The 16,988-nt window shown below is 41.8% G+C and overlaps 1 protein-coding gene across 4 annotated transcripts in view; it reads left to right on the forward strand.

Moving 5' to 3' along the window:
* Positions 1-5,152: 5,152 nt before the first annotated feature.
* Positions 5,153-16,988, forward strand: part of gab3 (GRB2 associated binding protein 3) — a 146,196-nt gene continuing 134,360 nt past the window's right edge. For all 4 annotated transcript variants that reach the window (XR_006313792.2, XM_043704854.2, XM_043704856.2 and 1 more), the window contains exon 1: positions 5,153-5,399. Coding sequence is in view for 3 of the 4 variants with exons in the window: in XM_043704854.2 (XP_043560789.1) it covers positions 5,328-5,399 (72 nt within the window). In the remaining variant the exon portion in view is untranslated. The remainder of the gene's footprint in view (positions 5,400-16,988) is intronic.

Raw genomic sequence — 16,988 nt, forward strand, 5'->3', positions numbered from 1 at the left:
ACCAAAACCTGAATTTGACTAGCTGCATACATACTGTGACTAAAAGAACAGGTCAAAGGCTAGGAATTTAGCAGCAGGTAACTTAAATTCTGACTCCCCAAAGCTTGCCCACTTTCTACAAGGCACGAATCAGAAATATGATGAGATACAACCCCCTTGGTTGAATGAATGCAACTCCAATAATTCTGAAAGAGCTTGACACCATCCAGGACAAGAAAGGGCTCCTTGACTTGCACCAAATCCACAAACATTCACCAGTAACAACAGTACTTACTATCTACAAGGTAAATTGCAGAAATTCACCAAGGTTTCCTTGACATCAAAGTCCAAAACCATAACTATGACTATCTTGAAAATCAATCACATATGTTGAACACTATTACTTACAAGTTTCTTTGTAAGCCACTCATTATTCGAACTTACAAATATTGTACTATTCCTGTGCACCCTTCCTAATTGCACTTGGGGTGTATTTACACTGAAGGAATTATGGCAGTTCATGAAAGGCAGTTCACCACCAGCTTTTCTAGGGTAACTAGAGATGGGCGATCAATGTTGGCTCAATCAGCAAAACCCAAATCCCCTTAAGAAAAAAACACAAAACAAATTTTGTCCATTCTTGTTGGAATGATAAACAAATTCTTCATCAATACCACTTTGGGATCCAGATCTCCACTACTCATGGTAAATAATCTGTTATTCTAATCATTAAATGCATGATAATGTGATTCTACCTAAGTATTGTGCAACAGATGAGCTGCTAATATCACCAAGTCAATTACAGACTAAGAGATATATATGGTATCCCTAATGACTCTGACTGCCACATTTTTGAATCACATTGTAGTCTCCTCCTCTTCTGAAGTAATTGATTCAGGCAGGGTTTTATTAATGTTAGTCAAACTTCTTCAACTCCTCCACTTGGTCATTCTTCGCATGTGAATCTCAAAAATTGATGTTAGTTAGCTATTTTTACAGGATAGCTAATGCAGATCCTGCCTTCCTTCAACTTCCACAACCATGCACATTTCAGCAGAAATGGTTGAGAATGAATTACAGCAGGAACTATGAATATCTCTTTACCCTCCCTAACTAAGTTACATGGAGATTACTTGTGGCAATGCAACTGTCATCTTGGTTCAGATCATCTCATATAACATAAACTGATTATTATTCCTCATATCTCCTGGTTTTTCTGATATTCAATGTACCACATCCTATTGTAATTTAGTAGATCACCAAGGCAGTCATTGTCCCAGTTGAAAATTTGCAAGGCATCATGCTTTTAGTCAGTTCATTGAATCTCAAACAATTGTCTTTGAAGCTTTTTGGTAAATATTATTAAGCATATGGGGTTGGACGGTGGCTCAGCAGTTAGCACTGCTGCCTCACAGCATCAGGAACACGGATTCATTTCCCACCTCGATTGATGTCTGTGTGGAGTATGCATGTTCTCCCCATGTCTGCGTGGGCTTTCTCCAGGTGATCCGGTTTCCTGCCACAATCCAAAGATATACAGGTCAAGTGAATTGGCCATGCTAAATTGCCCATAGTGTTAGGTGCATTAGTCAGGTGTAAATGTAGGGGGGTGAGTTATTCTTCAAAGGGTTGGTGTGGATCTATTGAGCTGACTGGCCAGTTTCTACTAATCGAATCACATGTGAGACCACTGATATCCTAAAGGGTAAATCTGATGTGCTACTGCCATACTAGTCAGGTTCCTTCCCAATCTTGACAGAATTACTTGATCTTAGCCATTCCAAACTTGAATTAGAGTCAGTGTTCTGGGGCTAGGAAGAGAAGAAAGCAGCAGGCCATTCTAATTCTTGGGGATATGTGTTATAACATGTAAGACAGATCATTCTGAACAGGGCGTACTGATGGATTAGGATTGGCTGTAATGTACTCCACAAATGATTAAGAAAGGAACTTGCATTTAGACTACATCTTTCCTGAGAATAAGATGTCCCAAAATGCTTTACAGAAACTTTACACTCATGGCTAACACATTTTAAAGTGTAATGTAGGTAGTACAGCAGTTAATTTGAGCACAGCAGACAACTCTGTGATATTGGCCTGATAATCTGTTTTATGATGTTGATTGTGAGGCAAATAATGGCAAGAGATAATTCCCCTCCTCGCCTTTCAAATAGTACAATGGGATCTTTTATACTTACCTAAGTGGGCAGACAGAACCCCAATTTAACATCTCACCCAAAAGACAGCAACTCCAATGGTGCAGCATTGCCTCAGCTCCACGCCTAAATGTTGGCTTGAAATTTATATTGAATCCACGACTAGGGGATTCAAACTCTCAACCTTGTCATTTAGAGATAAGAGTGCTACAACTGAACCTTGGTTGACACTTCTGCCAACATATCCTAAAGAATGGTTACTTAACAAAGTGTAGAATTGACTTATCAGCATGGTACATTTGTCCAGAAACATGGAGATAAGTGAGAAGGAGAAAAGAAAAGCAGGTGTGAAGCAGTGGAGTTTACACATGAATTATTTAACCCCTTTCATCCCTCGAGAGTCATAGAGTCACCCCTTGGCCTCCGACGCTCCAGGGAAAACAGCCCTAGCCTGTTCAACCTCCCCCTATAGCTCAAATCCTCCAACCCTGGCAACATCCTTGGAAATCTCTTCTGAACCCTTTCAAGTTTCACAACTTCTTTCCTATAGGAAGGAGACCAGAATTGCATGCAATATTCCAACAGTGGCCGAACCAATCTCCTGTAGAGCCGCAACATGACCTCTCAACTCCTGTACTCAATACTCTGACCAATAAAGTAAAGCATACCAAACGCCTTTTTCACTATCCTATCTACCTGCGACTCCATTGCAAGGAGTTATGAACCTGCACTCCAAGATCTCTTTGTTCAGCAACATTCCCTCGGACCTTACCATTAAGTATATAAGGCCAGCTAAGATTTGCTTTCCCAAAATGCAGCACCTCGCATTTATCTGAATTAAGCTCCATCTGCCACTTTTCAGCCCATTGGCCCATCTGGTCAAGATCCTGTTGTAATCTGAGGTAACCGTCTTTGCTGTCCACTACACCTCCAATTTTGGTGTCATCTGCAAACTTACTATATGTACCTCTTATACTGGCATCCAAATCATTTATGTAAATGACAAAAAGTAGAGGACCCAGCACCGATCCTTGTGGCACTCCACTGGTCACAGGCCTCCAGTCTGAAAAACAACCCTCCACCACCACCCTCTGTCTTCTACCTTTGAGCCATCTGTATCCAAATGGCTAGTTCTCCCTGTATTCCGTGAGATCTAACCTTGCGATAAGGATATTGGAATAATGCCTGTAGAATGAGTAGTCATGATCATACTGAATAGTGGAGAAGGGCTGAATGCCCACTCCTGATCCTATATTCTATATTTCTATAATGTGATTACATTTACCTGGAAATCACAAACGTGGAAAATCATCTGGATATGTTTTGAAGCTGACAACATATGGGTGTGCTTCAGTCTCTGCATGCAGTGAGGTTGGTATATGCCTGAATGGTGAAGCTTGAGACATGCTAATAATGGGGGTATAAAAGGTAGCTCACCCATTAAAGATTCAGTGAAAATTAGGCTGTTCGGTTAACAGCACTCCTCAGGTAACTGGATGCAGGGTTGGTGGCAATACTGGCAGAGATTGGTACTCAAAGCTTCTGTTCTTGAATATGAGGTTGGGAGAATCTCTCAAGATCATTCTGGATCGAACTTCAGGTAAATGAAAACACATCTTGCTAATTGCCTCTGAGCATGTGGTACCTTCAAATACTACCTGTTAGGTGACTTGTAGATCTGATTTTCTTCTGTACATCCAGGACCTTTACCAATATTCTTGCGGAAGCAGTTCCCTCATAATGAGCAAGCACATCCTGCCCTCTAAATTGGGGATTGAAGAAACCATTCTGCATCTGATAAATGGTGATGAAATGCCTGGAAAGACTAAAGTCTATTAGAAGCTTCTTAGGAAGAATAAGAGAGAGCCAGCTATTGCAGTGGGGTTTGGTTTTGATACCGTGAGGATGCAGATTTTGACCCTGAAATTTAGGGAGAATTATCAGAATCAGCAGAGGAATACTGCTAACTGAACTCTGGTTCCAAACAGGAGGAGACTAGAAGGAGTGTGATGAATAATGGCAGGGAAGGTATATGTCAGAGAGTGATTGCCTTTCAAGTAGTATATTTTTCGGTAGTAAGCATTAATAAGTTTCAGGACACTGCTGGGATGGTTAAGTTTAGGACTTAATGTTTTTCAAATGAAGGAACTAAGGCTTGAATTGAGGGAGAGGCCGAATTAATGGTGTCATGAAAACCATGGTTATGATGCTTAGTTATAAACATTTTATCCCATCACTATATATGTACAGAATGAGTACTACGCCAACAAAGTTTGCGGTTCTTTGGAATGGAAAACTGTAAACAACTGTAAACAAACCTGCATTTTTATAGCCTCTGTAGGCGCTTACAACTTCAAATCTCTCATTGTAAGCATTCGAAAAAGCTTTGTAACGCTAACTCATATATTAACATACAGCACCAAATAGAGTGCAAGAAAAAAATTCGAAAAGAAATAATTAATCAAGTAGAACAAAAACAATGTTGCAGAGCCGCAGGTTTGATGAAAGTACAGTATGTCTTGTCAACTCTATTTGATGAGACAAAGCATCTCCGTTTCTACTGTTTACCAGTGTGACGCGGACTGAACTGGCCCTGGAGTACGTACTGTGAAGAAGATTCTGTCTCGTCGCCCAGTTAGTTCTAGTATTTGAAAGCCCGAATGTATTTTGTCGGAGACTGAACCGGGCGAAAACAACCAACTTGTCAACATCCAAAAATATAGGAATAACAGGGCTTAGGTTACATCAAGTGAAATGCATTTATTTTAAAAAAAAACTGGGCTTGCTTTGCGAAGAATAAAGCTATTCGAAGGTTTTTAAAAAAACACTCTCATTTTACTTCATAATTGTGTTTTGAGAGCTCACTTGAAAGCGCTTTCAGTTTTTCTTTCTGCATTTCATACGGAGAGGATGCGATACGATGTGTGTTTGTTGTTTACAGAGCGTCATATCATGGTGTGACTATTATTGGATGGATCTGTGCGAATGGGTGGGAGAACTGGTGTCTGCGGTCGCTCGCAGCGCTTCCGCCTCTAACACAAGGAACTTGTGCCATAGACAGATGAGAGATATTGTGATGGATTTTACACCGCATTGTGCATGGAGAAGCTGAGTGACAGCAGTAACAACGGGAGGAAAACATAGCACCGAACACAAATCTACACGAGAAGTGAGTCTCTCCCACTTGCAGCTATGAGTGTAGAAGACATCGTTTACACTGGCTGGCTCATCAAATCACCCCCAGAAAAGAAATTAAAGCGCTACGTAAGTAAACTATGCTGTGCCTTCTGCCCGAGTATGATTTGATGCTGATACAGTTTAAAGCTAAAGTACGGGTCCAAAATTAACCACACTCTACTACACAGGGAAATATCACTCAATGATCTTGGCATTTCGCTGAATATTTTTTGGGGAACATAAGTCATTTATAGACCAACAGGCAGAATATATTTCAGGATTTCAGCACCTTAAGCCATCTTCGTTTTTTTTAAAAAAAGAATCCAGTTTGTTGCGAGGGAACTTATTTCAGTTGTTTTTTTTCTCTCTCTCACGTGGGGGCCCCTCGGTACTGGAGCAAACCGTCCGCCTGTTTTTTTTTCTGAGAAATTAGGGCGTGTTTTCAAAATATCACCAAATCGGAAGCCGAGCCATAAGGTTACTGGCGCACTTCATCAGCAATCCAGCCGGAACAGAAAAAAAAGGGACAAATGAGTATTTAATCACAACACTGGACCTGCAATTAGTAGAGGCGGGGCTCTCCATAAACGCTTGTAAATCGGACCCCAAGTCCACCTACTCACCATCATGTCAATAAATTTCAAAATTATAGCAAGGGTCACATATAGGCGACATTGTAAATGACCCGTTGCAGCGACTTCAGAGAGAGAGCGCTCTACTTAGTGAAATACTTTGGATGGGGGTACTGCATTTGGTGGTTTGACACAAAACTATGAATTTCTAAACAGAATTCCAAACTGGATTTGACTCTGGCACTTGTTTGTTTGTGGGATGCTCAGCGAAAGCTGCTCTTTGCGATGTTCTTCCTGGTTTGCTAGCGTCTTGTGAGCATAGTTACCCGCTGGAGCAGCCCTGCATTTGGAAGTTGTGTGATATTGGTGTACGGCAGAGAACAGTGCAATGTGTTGGATGACTAGATCGTGTGCTAAAGCGGATATTAAACAACAGTAGATCCCCGTCCACCACGGGTTTAGCCACCGGACTGATAAACTCAGTTTACAAGTTGAATCAACATACAGAAAGAATTCCTCGACTTGAAAATGTAAACAGTACAAAAAACCCAATAAATTAAGTATTGCAGCAATGTGTCTGCAGTGCCACTCAGATAGAGGTTATATTTGGCGGGGGGAAGCATTGAAGCAAATCGATTTATGTGAAGGGGTATCTGGGAGATGTGTGTTTGGCGGTGATCAGCTGATGTCACAGATGGGAGCGTCCTACAGTCTTGTGTGCAGTAACCTTTCGGGATAAGATGCTGGATGGATTGGCAGGCTCTATCGTCCTTGAGACGCTGTCAGCACCACTCCCTGCCAAAAATATGCTCTTTAAAATAACGCCTTAAATAAAATTCAGTCTCATGAAATCCCAGCGTGGGCACGAAAATGTTTTAACTGCAGAGGGTCAAGTAGATTAAAAAAAACTTCACCTCGATGGTCAAACTGAACTTGTTTACAATGGTGCCTCCAATGTCTGCTGCATAGAACAGAGGATTTGCAATAAATACTTAACTCTTCCCGCGACGACCCAATCTAGCCGGGTAATATTTATGGTTCGTACAACATGTGCATTGCTTATGGTATATTAATAAAGCTGTTTTAATGGGATGATAAATTATATCGGAGACAAATGCTGAAGTATCCGAACTGTAAGATTTACAGATTTCAATGTGTCACCTATGCTGTTTATCACTCACCCTTCATATGAACAAGCATACTTTAAACATTGCTGTTTTAATATGCGAGGAAATGCATATTTTTGTTCAATTTCAAAAGTAAACTGAAAAAGCAATTTACAGTTTGATCAGTTGGTGTTAGGTGGGAAATAGAAACAGTGAATGTAAGACATGTATTACGTTGTGGGGCATTTGAAGACAGATCAGATTCACTTTTCATGGAGAGGCACAATCTGACAGACTTGACCTGTAGTTTCAACATTGACAGTTTTACTTGGTTTCTAATGTAACCGGTTCTGTTCGCCGAGCTGGGAATTTGTGTTGCAGAATAGATAGAAGGAAGGATAGAAAGAAAGAAGGATAGATAGATAGAAGGATAGACAGAAAGAAGGATAGGTAGAAGGATAGAAAGAAAGAAGGATAGATAGAATGAAGGATAGAAAGAAAGAAGGAAAGACAGAAAGAAAGATAGGAAGAAAGAAGAATAGATAGAAAGAAGGATAGATATCTTTCTTTCTATCTATCCTTCTATCTATTCTTCTTTCTATTTGTTCTTTCTTTCTATCCTTCTACCTATCCTTCTTTCTATCCTCCCTTCTTGCTATCCTTCATTCTATCTATTCTGCAACACAAATTCCCAGCTCGGCGAACAGAACCACAGCAACGAGCACCCAAGCTACAAATCTTCTCACAAACTTCTAATGTAACCATTTATATTTAGGTATTTGTGACCTTCAGCTATCCAGCATTCTATGGTGTTAATAATACTTCAAGTTATTATTCTTTCCTAAAATAGTCAAAGCTCAAGGCAAAAATAAGTCCCCTATGGTACCTTGGGCATTTATTATTATCGGTATAATTATCAGGCAATTTTTCAGACAAGTAAAACCTGTCTTGCATTTGTAAGCATCCATATACTGTACACATCTTAAGCAAACAGTTGGTCATTTTAAATGTTTACAAAAGCATCATGTATAAACAGAACACATATATGACTTACAAGTGTGGTTGCTTTATAATCTGTTTACCTCTCCTCATGTGGCTCAACTGTTGAGATTGGGTTTTATGAGTACAGGTCATGTTTTAGTACATCATGCATTCTTTATCAAAGAGTTTATGCAGTGGGTGCTGCAAAATTGTTCAACCATTGGGGTACCACAATTGAGGCAATCCTGCTCCCAAGGACCCAACATACCTACTTACTTCAGCAGGAACCAATAGGCAAAGAATAGTGATTGTACATCATCAGTGGTCTTACATAATGGTTGAAAAACTCAGATGTATAAGATGTTATACATGCACTCTGTGAGATTCACTTTGAAAAGGAATAGGATTTGAAGTTTTATTAGCTTACTGATGATAGACATATTTTTGAAATTGCCATGAGGATGAATCTGGAGAAATCTGGCCCATGTGATACAGTGAGAAGGATTAGCACATTGTAAAAGCTATTAAGTTTCATCTGAGTACTTTTTCAAGACAGCAATTGGGGTAATCAAGGTGCCCTCCTCTCTGTACGCAGAAAGGAGAAAATAGCTTTGTTCTGTTTTGAGGCAATCGTTCAGTGACCACACACTATTCTCCACCCTCCTACAGCCTCCCCACTTACCTGCTTATCCTCTGTCCCAGTGGGAAGTGCTAGTATGTTAATATTGGGTAAGAATGTATTCATGCTGTTTAATAGGTGTGTCTAAAAACCCCAAGCAAAGGTTTGTTTTCAGATACCTACTAATTATTCTGCCACGTTGGTGATTTTAGTGGTTCCAAATAATAGCAGAACTCTGAAGGGTCACATTAACTACGTTTGTCTCCTCAGACACTGCCAGGCCTGATAAGTTTCTCCAGCAATTTTTGTTTTTGTTTGTTCCAAATGGCCATAAATCTTGTGTTAAATCTGCACATGTGACCATGACAAGGCATGATTGCCTGAGATAACAAAAACAGTTGCGAAAAGGAGAAGTGATAGTTTTACAGAATGATATAGCAAAGGAGGTCGTCTTTTGGCTCCTTGAAGAAGCTATCCAATTAGAAACTCACATACGTATTCTCCCTAATTTACTTGAATTTCAAAACACTTTTTTTTCAGAGTGAGTTTTAGGGGAACTCAGACTACTTTTTGTATTTTAGTCACTGCATGCAAGGTCTTGGGCCTGGTCTTTATGGAGTGGTGTGATCCCCACCACTACTCCTATCCTGTCCCTGTCGCCTATTGGAGAACCTGCTCAGGGGCCTAACAGGAAAATAACTGCCTGCAGCCATTTAAGTTAGATTATAGATTAGGTTAGATTAGATTACTTACAGTGTGGAAACAGGCCCTTCGGCCCAACAAGTCCACACTGACCCGCCGAAGCGTAACCCACCCATTCCCGTACATTTACTCCTTTACCTAACAATACGGGCAATTTAGCATGGCCAATTCACCTAACGTGCACATCTTTGTGACTGTGGGAGGAAACCGGAGCACCCGGAGGAAACCCACACAGACACGGGGAGAACGTGCAAACTCCACACAGTCAGTCGCCTGAGTCGGGAATTGAACCCGGGTCTCTGGCGCTGTGAGGCAGCAGTGCTAACCACTGTGCCACCGTGCCACCCATTTAATGGTCAGTTGACCATAAATACTAAAGATGTTGGATTTCTGCCCCTCAGGAGGCAAACAGTTCTACCTCAGAAAACAAATACCAGCCATCAGAGGTCAGCAACTTTTCAGTACCAACAGCATCCCAGGAATGGCAGTGACTCTGGATTTGAGGAGGCACTTAGCGATGGATTAGGGCCTGATAATTGATTGGGGTGTCTCACTGAAGCCAGTCTGAAAAGCCATAGAAAGAAGAGAGCCAGGGTTTCAGAGGGCGTGGGGGATAGTGATGTGTGGGGATAACACTCTTACTCATTACTAACCTACACAAGGAAACTTGCCAGGCTGGGTGTCAGGCATGGAACCGTTTAACTGATGGTTAAATCCATTTAGCAGTGGAATGAGGCCATTCAGTTTTCTGTCTAATGCTATTCCAGCCACTATTCCAGTAAAATTTCAGTGGGGTCAGGGATGGATAGGTAAGCAATAGACAGGCCATCACTGACTCTGAAAGGCCCCTCTGACATCAAACTCGATGATTGGAGAGTGTAAAACATAATTTGTATCAATCTAAGTAATTAAGTCATATTTATAGTTCTTACAAACTGAATTTCATCTTCTTTTCTCATCACAGCTTTGATTATGATCAAGTAAGTGAGATGTTGAGTGCTAAGGCTGCAAATTCTCCAGTTTCTGCCTCTTTTCAGTCATTCATTTCTCCAAACTCAGTCACTGTCACATGTGGGCTGAATTTTACCTGTGTGTTCGTGATGGATTTTGAATGGGTTAACACTGACCCCCATTCTCTCACATTCACTCCTGCATGCTCATCTCACACAGATTATACTCACCCATACTTTTATTCACCAACTCACATAATCTCTTACTCTGTCAATCACTCCTGTATTTGCTCACTTAGTAACTCACATTTACACTCTTGTTACTTTACCATCATGTACACTTAGATTTTCTTCAGCCTCACCCCTTAGTCTCTTACTGAATTACTCAGTCACACTTATTCCTATTCATTCATTCAATCTCATTGAAATGTTCACCATTTCCCTCACTCAGTAGCTTATCATTTGATCCTTATTGTCTGTCAAATCCATTCACCTTCACGCAGTCTCCCAGTCATTCATTCTCTGACCCACACACACACTCTTGCACTTTTTTATTCACTTACATTCTTTTCCTGTTCAGTAACTTAATGAAAGGGAGGGAGAACAATGCCTTGCTCGCAGGGTGAAAGAGTTGACATTTTCACTGTTGCAAGCTAAAAAAAAGTGTAACAATGGATAAATACAGAGTAATTCTCATACCTATAATTTAATCATAGATAGAGCTGAATAGACTAGAGAGTTTGAAGTACTTATGAGTTTATGCCCTAAGGAATCCCATCACGTTTGTGCAATTTTTTAAAATTTCTTTATTTCATAAATATGCTTTATTCATAAAAGATATCTTAGTCACAAACATAGTTTGGTTCTGTACAGAAGCATATCAAGGAACCAGATGAACATTGGAGTTTGGCTGTATCCAAACAAACCAAAGGCATCTCTTTACATGCATTTGAGGCACCAGGAGGGTAACTGAATGGACCCCAATTTAACTTCAGCAGAAAGACCTCAGACAGTGGTCTTTCCCCACTGCATCTTGGCAGCTACTGCCCCAAGCTTTAATGTGTCCCTCAGTACATAGCTCAAGCCCTTGGAATGTGCCAGTCTGCAACACTCGGTTTGAGTCCTGCATCACGGAGTTGCTTGGGACGAACCTCAAAAAACCCCAGAGATTCTTTGTCCAGACGTCCTTTGCAAAGGCATATTCTGGAAGGAGATGTGTGACTGTCTTTACCCCCCGCCCCCCCCCCCCCCGCAGCTGCTTCGAGGATAGTGTGCGTATAATGCAGATGGATTGATTTTACATGAAGCATTTCACATTTATTGTCCTTCTCACCACTAGCCAAGCGGTGTTTTGGTACTTGTTGAAAAGCTCTGGTGTTGAGGCATTCTGTCAAATGACTTTGACAGTCTGCTTTAGGAACATGCGACAGGATTCACGCTATCCTTTTCCGACAAGGTCTCAAGGATGCTGTCTGCTGGCCATGTCCTGATGGATTTATGGTCAAAGCTGTTTTTGTTCGTAATTTTCTCCATGAAGGACTCGTGATATGGATCAAAGAGGCCAATCTAATCCTTCCCAGTGACAGGGAGAACCTCAGTACGTAGTGGCACTTGGCTTTTGCATACTGAGGGTGTACATACAGCTTGATGCAGCCACACACAGAAGTGGCCATCCGAATGAGGACAAAAACAGAAGTTACTGGAAAAGCTCAGCAGATCTGGCAGCGTTTGGAGAGAAATCAGAGTTAACATTTTAGGTCAGGTGACCCTTCCTCAGAAGCCAAACATTAACTCTGATTTCTCTCCACAGATGCTGCCAGACCTGCTGAGCCTTTCCAGCAACTTCTGTTTTTGTTTCTGATTGACAGCATCCGCAGTTCTTTTGGTTTTTGTTTGTGATGAAGGCAACATTGGGTGTGTTCTTTAGCTCCTTATCCAGAACTTTGTAAATGGTGTCTCTGCAGACACAGCCCATCTTAGACCTCGAGATGAAGTGGAAGATGGCTCGGGTGACTGCAACGGCACAGGTTTGGGGAATGGACCAGATCTGCACCACATACAACTGAGAGAGTGCCTCACACCTGATGACCATGTTTTTAACCTGTAACGGAGAGGGGGTGGTGCTCCCTAAAGACCAGTTTCTGTCTCACCTTGGTGATGCACTCCTCCCAAGGTTTTGCGCATGCCCAATCCCTCAAAACCATATTCCCAGCATTTCCAGCGATTCCATCCTGATGTTGAAGGGGACAATGGATTGGTTGGCCCCGATCCCAAAGAACATGGTGTTGCTCTTGTCTCAATTTACCTTGGTTCCCAAGGCCAGTTCGAACTGGTCGCAGATGCTCATGAATCTGTCCTCTGTCAGTGGATCAGTGCAGAAAATGGAAATACCATCCATGTACAGGGAGACTTTGACCTACAGGCCTTCCCTGCCTGGAGTAGTCAACCTTTTCAGGCTTCATATCCTTCCTGATGGACTCGGCAAAAGGTTCTATACAATACACAAACAGGGCAGGAAAGTGTGGGCAGCCTTGCCTGACTTCAGGACTGATCATGAAGCTTTCTGATTCCCACCCATTGATTGAGACTGCACCAATGATGTTGGTGAAGAGCAGTCGGATCCAGTTGCGAATTCCCTCCCCAAAGAATATTTTGGAGAGCACATGTAAGTCTACAATATCCTGTCCAAAGGCCTTCTCCTGGTCCAGGCTGATGATGCAAGCACCCACCCCCAACCTGCATGTATGCAATCGTATTCCCAAGCAGTGCAAGGCTTTCAGAGATCGTCCAGCCCGGTACAGCACATGTTTTGTTCAGATGAATCACTGATGCTACAGCAGATCTGACCCGGTTGGCAATTACCTTAGACAGGATTTTGTAGTCCGCATTCAGCAGTGAAATTGGTCACCAGTTTCTAATTACCTTCTTCTCCTCCTTCTGCTTGTAGATGAAGGTGATGATATCTTTCCTCATGGATTTGCATGTGCTACCTGCCAGAAGCATACGGTTGTACATCTCCAGCAGGTCATGGCCAATCAAGTCCCACAGAGCTATATACAACTTGGACAGTCAGCCATTTGCTCCGGCAGTTTTTTTTTCTAAGAATTTGAGAAACTTAGTTCATCCAGGAATAATCCCTTTTGAGCTCCTCAATGTTTTCTGGGGTCAATAGTTTCACGTCCAGTTTCCACATTGACTTGCCATCCCAGTGGTCATCCTGAAGGTGATAGTCAGTCAGCAGGAGGCAGTGGTCAGAGAAGAATACCAGCTTGACGCGGTGGCTCTGACCAAGTACCTGCGGGACACCATCAGGAAATCTATTCTGAGTGAGCAGACCTGCCTGGACGCAGCCAGCTGTATCTGTGCTGACGTCTGTCTGCAGGTGTGCTGAAGATGGCCTGCTCTTTAGTTATTTTAAGTATTCCCATCTGGAATCTGGATATGATGTCCAGTTTGCTATCAGCACCTCCCAAATCGATAATGCAGTTGAAGTCTCTGGCCAGAATGACCAGCCTGGACATCACCACCAGCAGTAGGGGGAGCTGCTGCAGGATGGCCAATCACTCACTGTTTACCACCAGCGCATACACATTAATTAGTCTTAGGGAGTGTTTGTGTGCATAACGTATTCTACAAGGAGATGCCCACTCACCACCTTAACTCCAGAGATGGTGAAGTTGCCTCCTTGCAGCAGAATATCAAGGCCTTAGAAACCCTTCCCCCCGATCAAATCAAAGGCCCATGGCTTCATCATCTTGACCATTTCCTGTAGCTGCTGAGGTACAGTACCCTGCACTCCTGCAGAGACAGGAAATCTGCTTTGACATTGGCCAGGTAAACCAATGTGGAAACATATTCTGTAGTAGATTTAATGGTATGCAAATTAATACTGGCAATTTTAAACCTCATTTTTAAGAGTTTATAGAATTACCCATAGACCCAATGTGCTCACCTGTGGTCTTGTCACTGGGGTTTCCCTGCATCTCTGTGGTGTGGGCAAACTGTTGGACACTCTCTGCATTGAGATACCCATCTTGTTCCTCCCTAGAGGATGCTCTGACCCGGTGTCATTGGGGCAAGAACAAAGCCAGAAAGGTCCAGTTCGAGTCCGACGAAGGGACTGTAATGCTCTACTCCTGATTGGGAGCAACTGTCCACACATACAGGTGGAGACAGGTACTATAGGCAGAGGGAAGGATTGGGAAGACCACATTGTTTGCTGAGATGTTCCTTGTTGCCGATCAGAATGCTGGGTCTTGATCTTACTTCACCAGATACTCTTACCTGTTTGCAAGAGACCATGTGACTAATTTATACTTATACTTCAGGATTCCTGAAGAAGGGCTTATGCCCGAAACGTCGATTCTCCTGTTCCTTGGATGTTGCTTGACCTGCTGCGCTTTTCCAGCAACACATTTTCAGTTACTAATTAAAAGCCACAGCTTACAGAAACTGATGAGGGGGAATATACTGGCTATCTTCAGGCTTGAGATTTTCTTTACCACAGAGCAAGAGCAGCTTCTTCCCTTACAGAGGTTTGATGATGTCTGCCTAAATGTTCACACCCCAGACCGATCAGCTACCAAGAAGCCAATCACACAGCTGTTTGCAGACAGGAGGCCTTTGTCATCTGTAATTGTTCACAGATGAACCAGCTACTCTTTGCAGGCCAATACATACATTAATTCTCCATTCATACACACCACTTAGTACCAGCTCACCTGTAACTGCCCCATAAACCACTTACAATGAGAGCCTGGTAGCTTGTTTTTAAAACGTGCAATAATCCTTCAACAATCCTTGGTTTTTAAAGCAAATCATTTCCCATTTCAATCCACAATCAAAAGTACAGAGAAATAAAATGACTGGGTCTTTGCAAACAAGAAAATCCAGGCCCTTGGCAAGCAAAGCTAAGACATCTTTATTTTGCGTTTTAATGTATAATCCCTGACTTGGAACAGCTCGAGATTAGAGTGGTGCTGGAAAAGCACAGCCGGTCAGGCAACATCCGAGGAGCAGGAAAATTGACGTTTCGGGCGAAAGCCGTTGCTCGGGAATGAGGCCTCATTCCTGATGAAGGGCTTTTGCCCGAAATGTCAATTTTCCTGCTCCTCGGATGGTGCCTGACCTGCTGTGCTTTTCCAGCACCACTCTGATTTTGACTCTGGTCTCCAGCATCTGCAGTCCTCACTTTTGCCTTGGAACAGCTCGATGCTAACAGCTAGTCCTCAGCTGGAAAGGTCCTCCCTTTCTCATCAGCAGCATTCTTCATGCATGCAAATTCATACAAAATTTAATATTTTCTAAATTTACTGTTTAATGTATGACCACGTTTAAAAAGATCAATTGCTTTTCAATTATGAGAATTGTATCTCAGTAGAGCAATGACATAATTCCCACTTCTGATTACACTTTTGTGATTATTGCACAACATCCTTTTAAACTTTTTATTTAAAACATTTCATCTTAAAAGTAAATGGTTTGCAGCTTGTCTAAAAGGTTGGAGTGAAATTTTCAGCAGAAGTGAAGGAAAGGAAACTCATGCTGGATGTGAAACAGAGCTCGGGAAAATTATTATCTGTTTTGTGCTGGTTCTACAATCAAAGTTTACTGGGATATTTTTCATTAGTTTTTTTTCTGGTTAGCTAGAAGGGAAAATGAAAGCCTTTCTTGCTTACTTGGAAGACACTTCAATTCAATGAAAACCAACAGGAAAGGGTGGTGGGAACTGAGTGATAAAGTGCTATATTTCTTGCTTAACCAGATAGGAGGCAAAGGTGAGTGCTACAGTAGAAACAAACAATCAAGTTTTAAATTTTCAACATAATTTTAAAATATGTAAAGTTTAAAATATGTAATTACTTACAAGAGCTTTTTAATGAGTACTTGAAAATAAGGTCTCTATAGTGATTTATCCTGTGTGCCTTTTATAAAAAAAATTGTTTTCTAAGATTGAAAGTTTTTACTTATTCATTACTGGGTTCAGGGCATCTCTGGATAGGCCAGGATTATTGACCATCCCTAATTAAGAATCAACTGCTTTGTTACCAGTCTGACGTCAAATGTGAGCTAGACCAGGTTAGAACAGCAAATTTTCTTCCCTGAAGGATATTAGAGAACCAGATGGGCTTTTATGACAATCGACAGAGGTTACATGGTTGCCATTAGACTAGCTTTCTATTCCAGATCTTTTAGTGAATTTACATTTTGCCATTGAAACCCATATCCTCAGAATGTTAGCTTGGTGACCTTGATAACTAAAATAGATAAAGCACAGCAGGTCAAGCAGCATCAAAGGAGTAGGGCAGTCGAAGTTTTAGGTCAAACCTTTCAGTCCTGATGAAAGGTTCACACCTGAAATGTTGACTCCCCTACTCCTCTGGTGCTGCTTGACCAACTCCACACTGTATTGATTCTGACTTTCCAGCATCTGCAGTCCCCCCTATCTCTAAGTCCTTGATAACTAATCCATTGACTTTACCGCCTCCCGTTAATGTGACCATATACCTGATTCCAGTGACCTGATAGTGTAAAGAGCTGCAAATGGTCAGATGTTGCTCTGTCATCTGCTGCAGCTTTGAAGGAACCTGTTCCAAAAAAAAAATAAGAGAACTGGTGATCCTAATAGCTCCAAGAAGTGCTGTCCATGTCCTGGGTTCTGGACTCAGGTAGCTGTAGCAGGGTAAGGTAGCCTTCATTGTGAAGTGAGGGCATCCAAAACATTGCTCCCCAGTGAAGAACAGGAT

This window comes from Chiloscyllium plagiosum, unplaced genomic scaffold (assembly GCF_037043375.1).
Source record: "Chiloscyllium plagiosum isolate Xiang-an unplaced genomic scaffold, Cpla_swu_hap1 HiC_scaffold_11, whole genome shotgun sequence".
NCBI lineage: Eukaryota > Metazoa > Chordata > Chondrichthyes > Orectolobiformes > Hemiscylliidae > Chiloscyllium > Chiloscyllium plagiosum.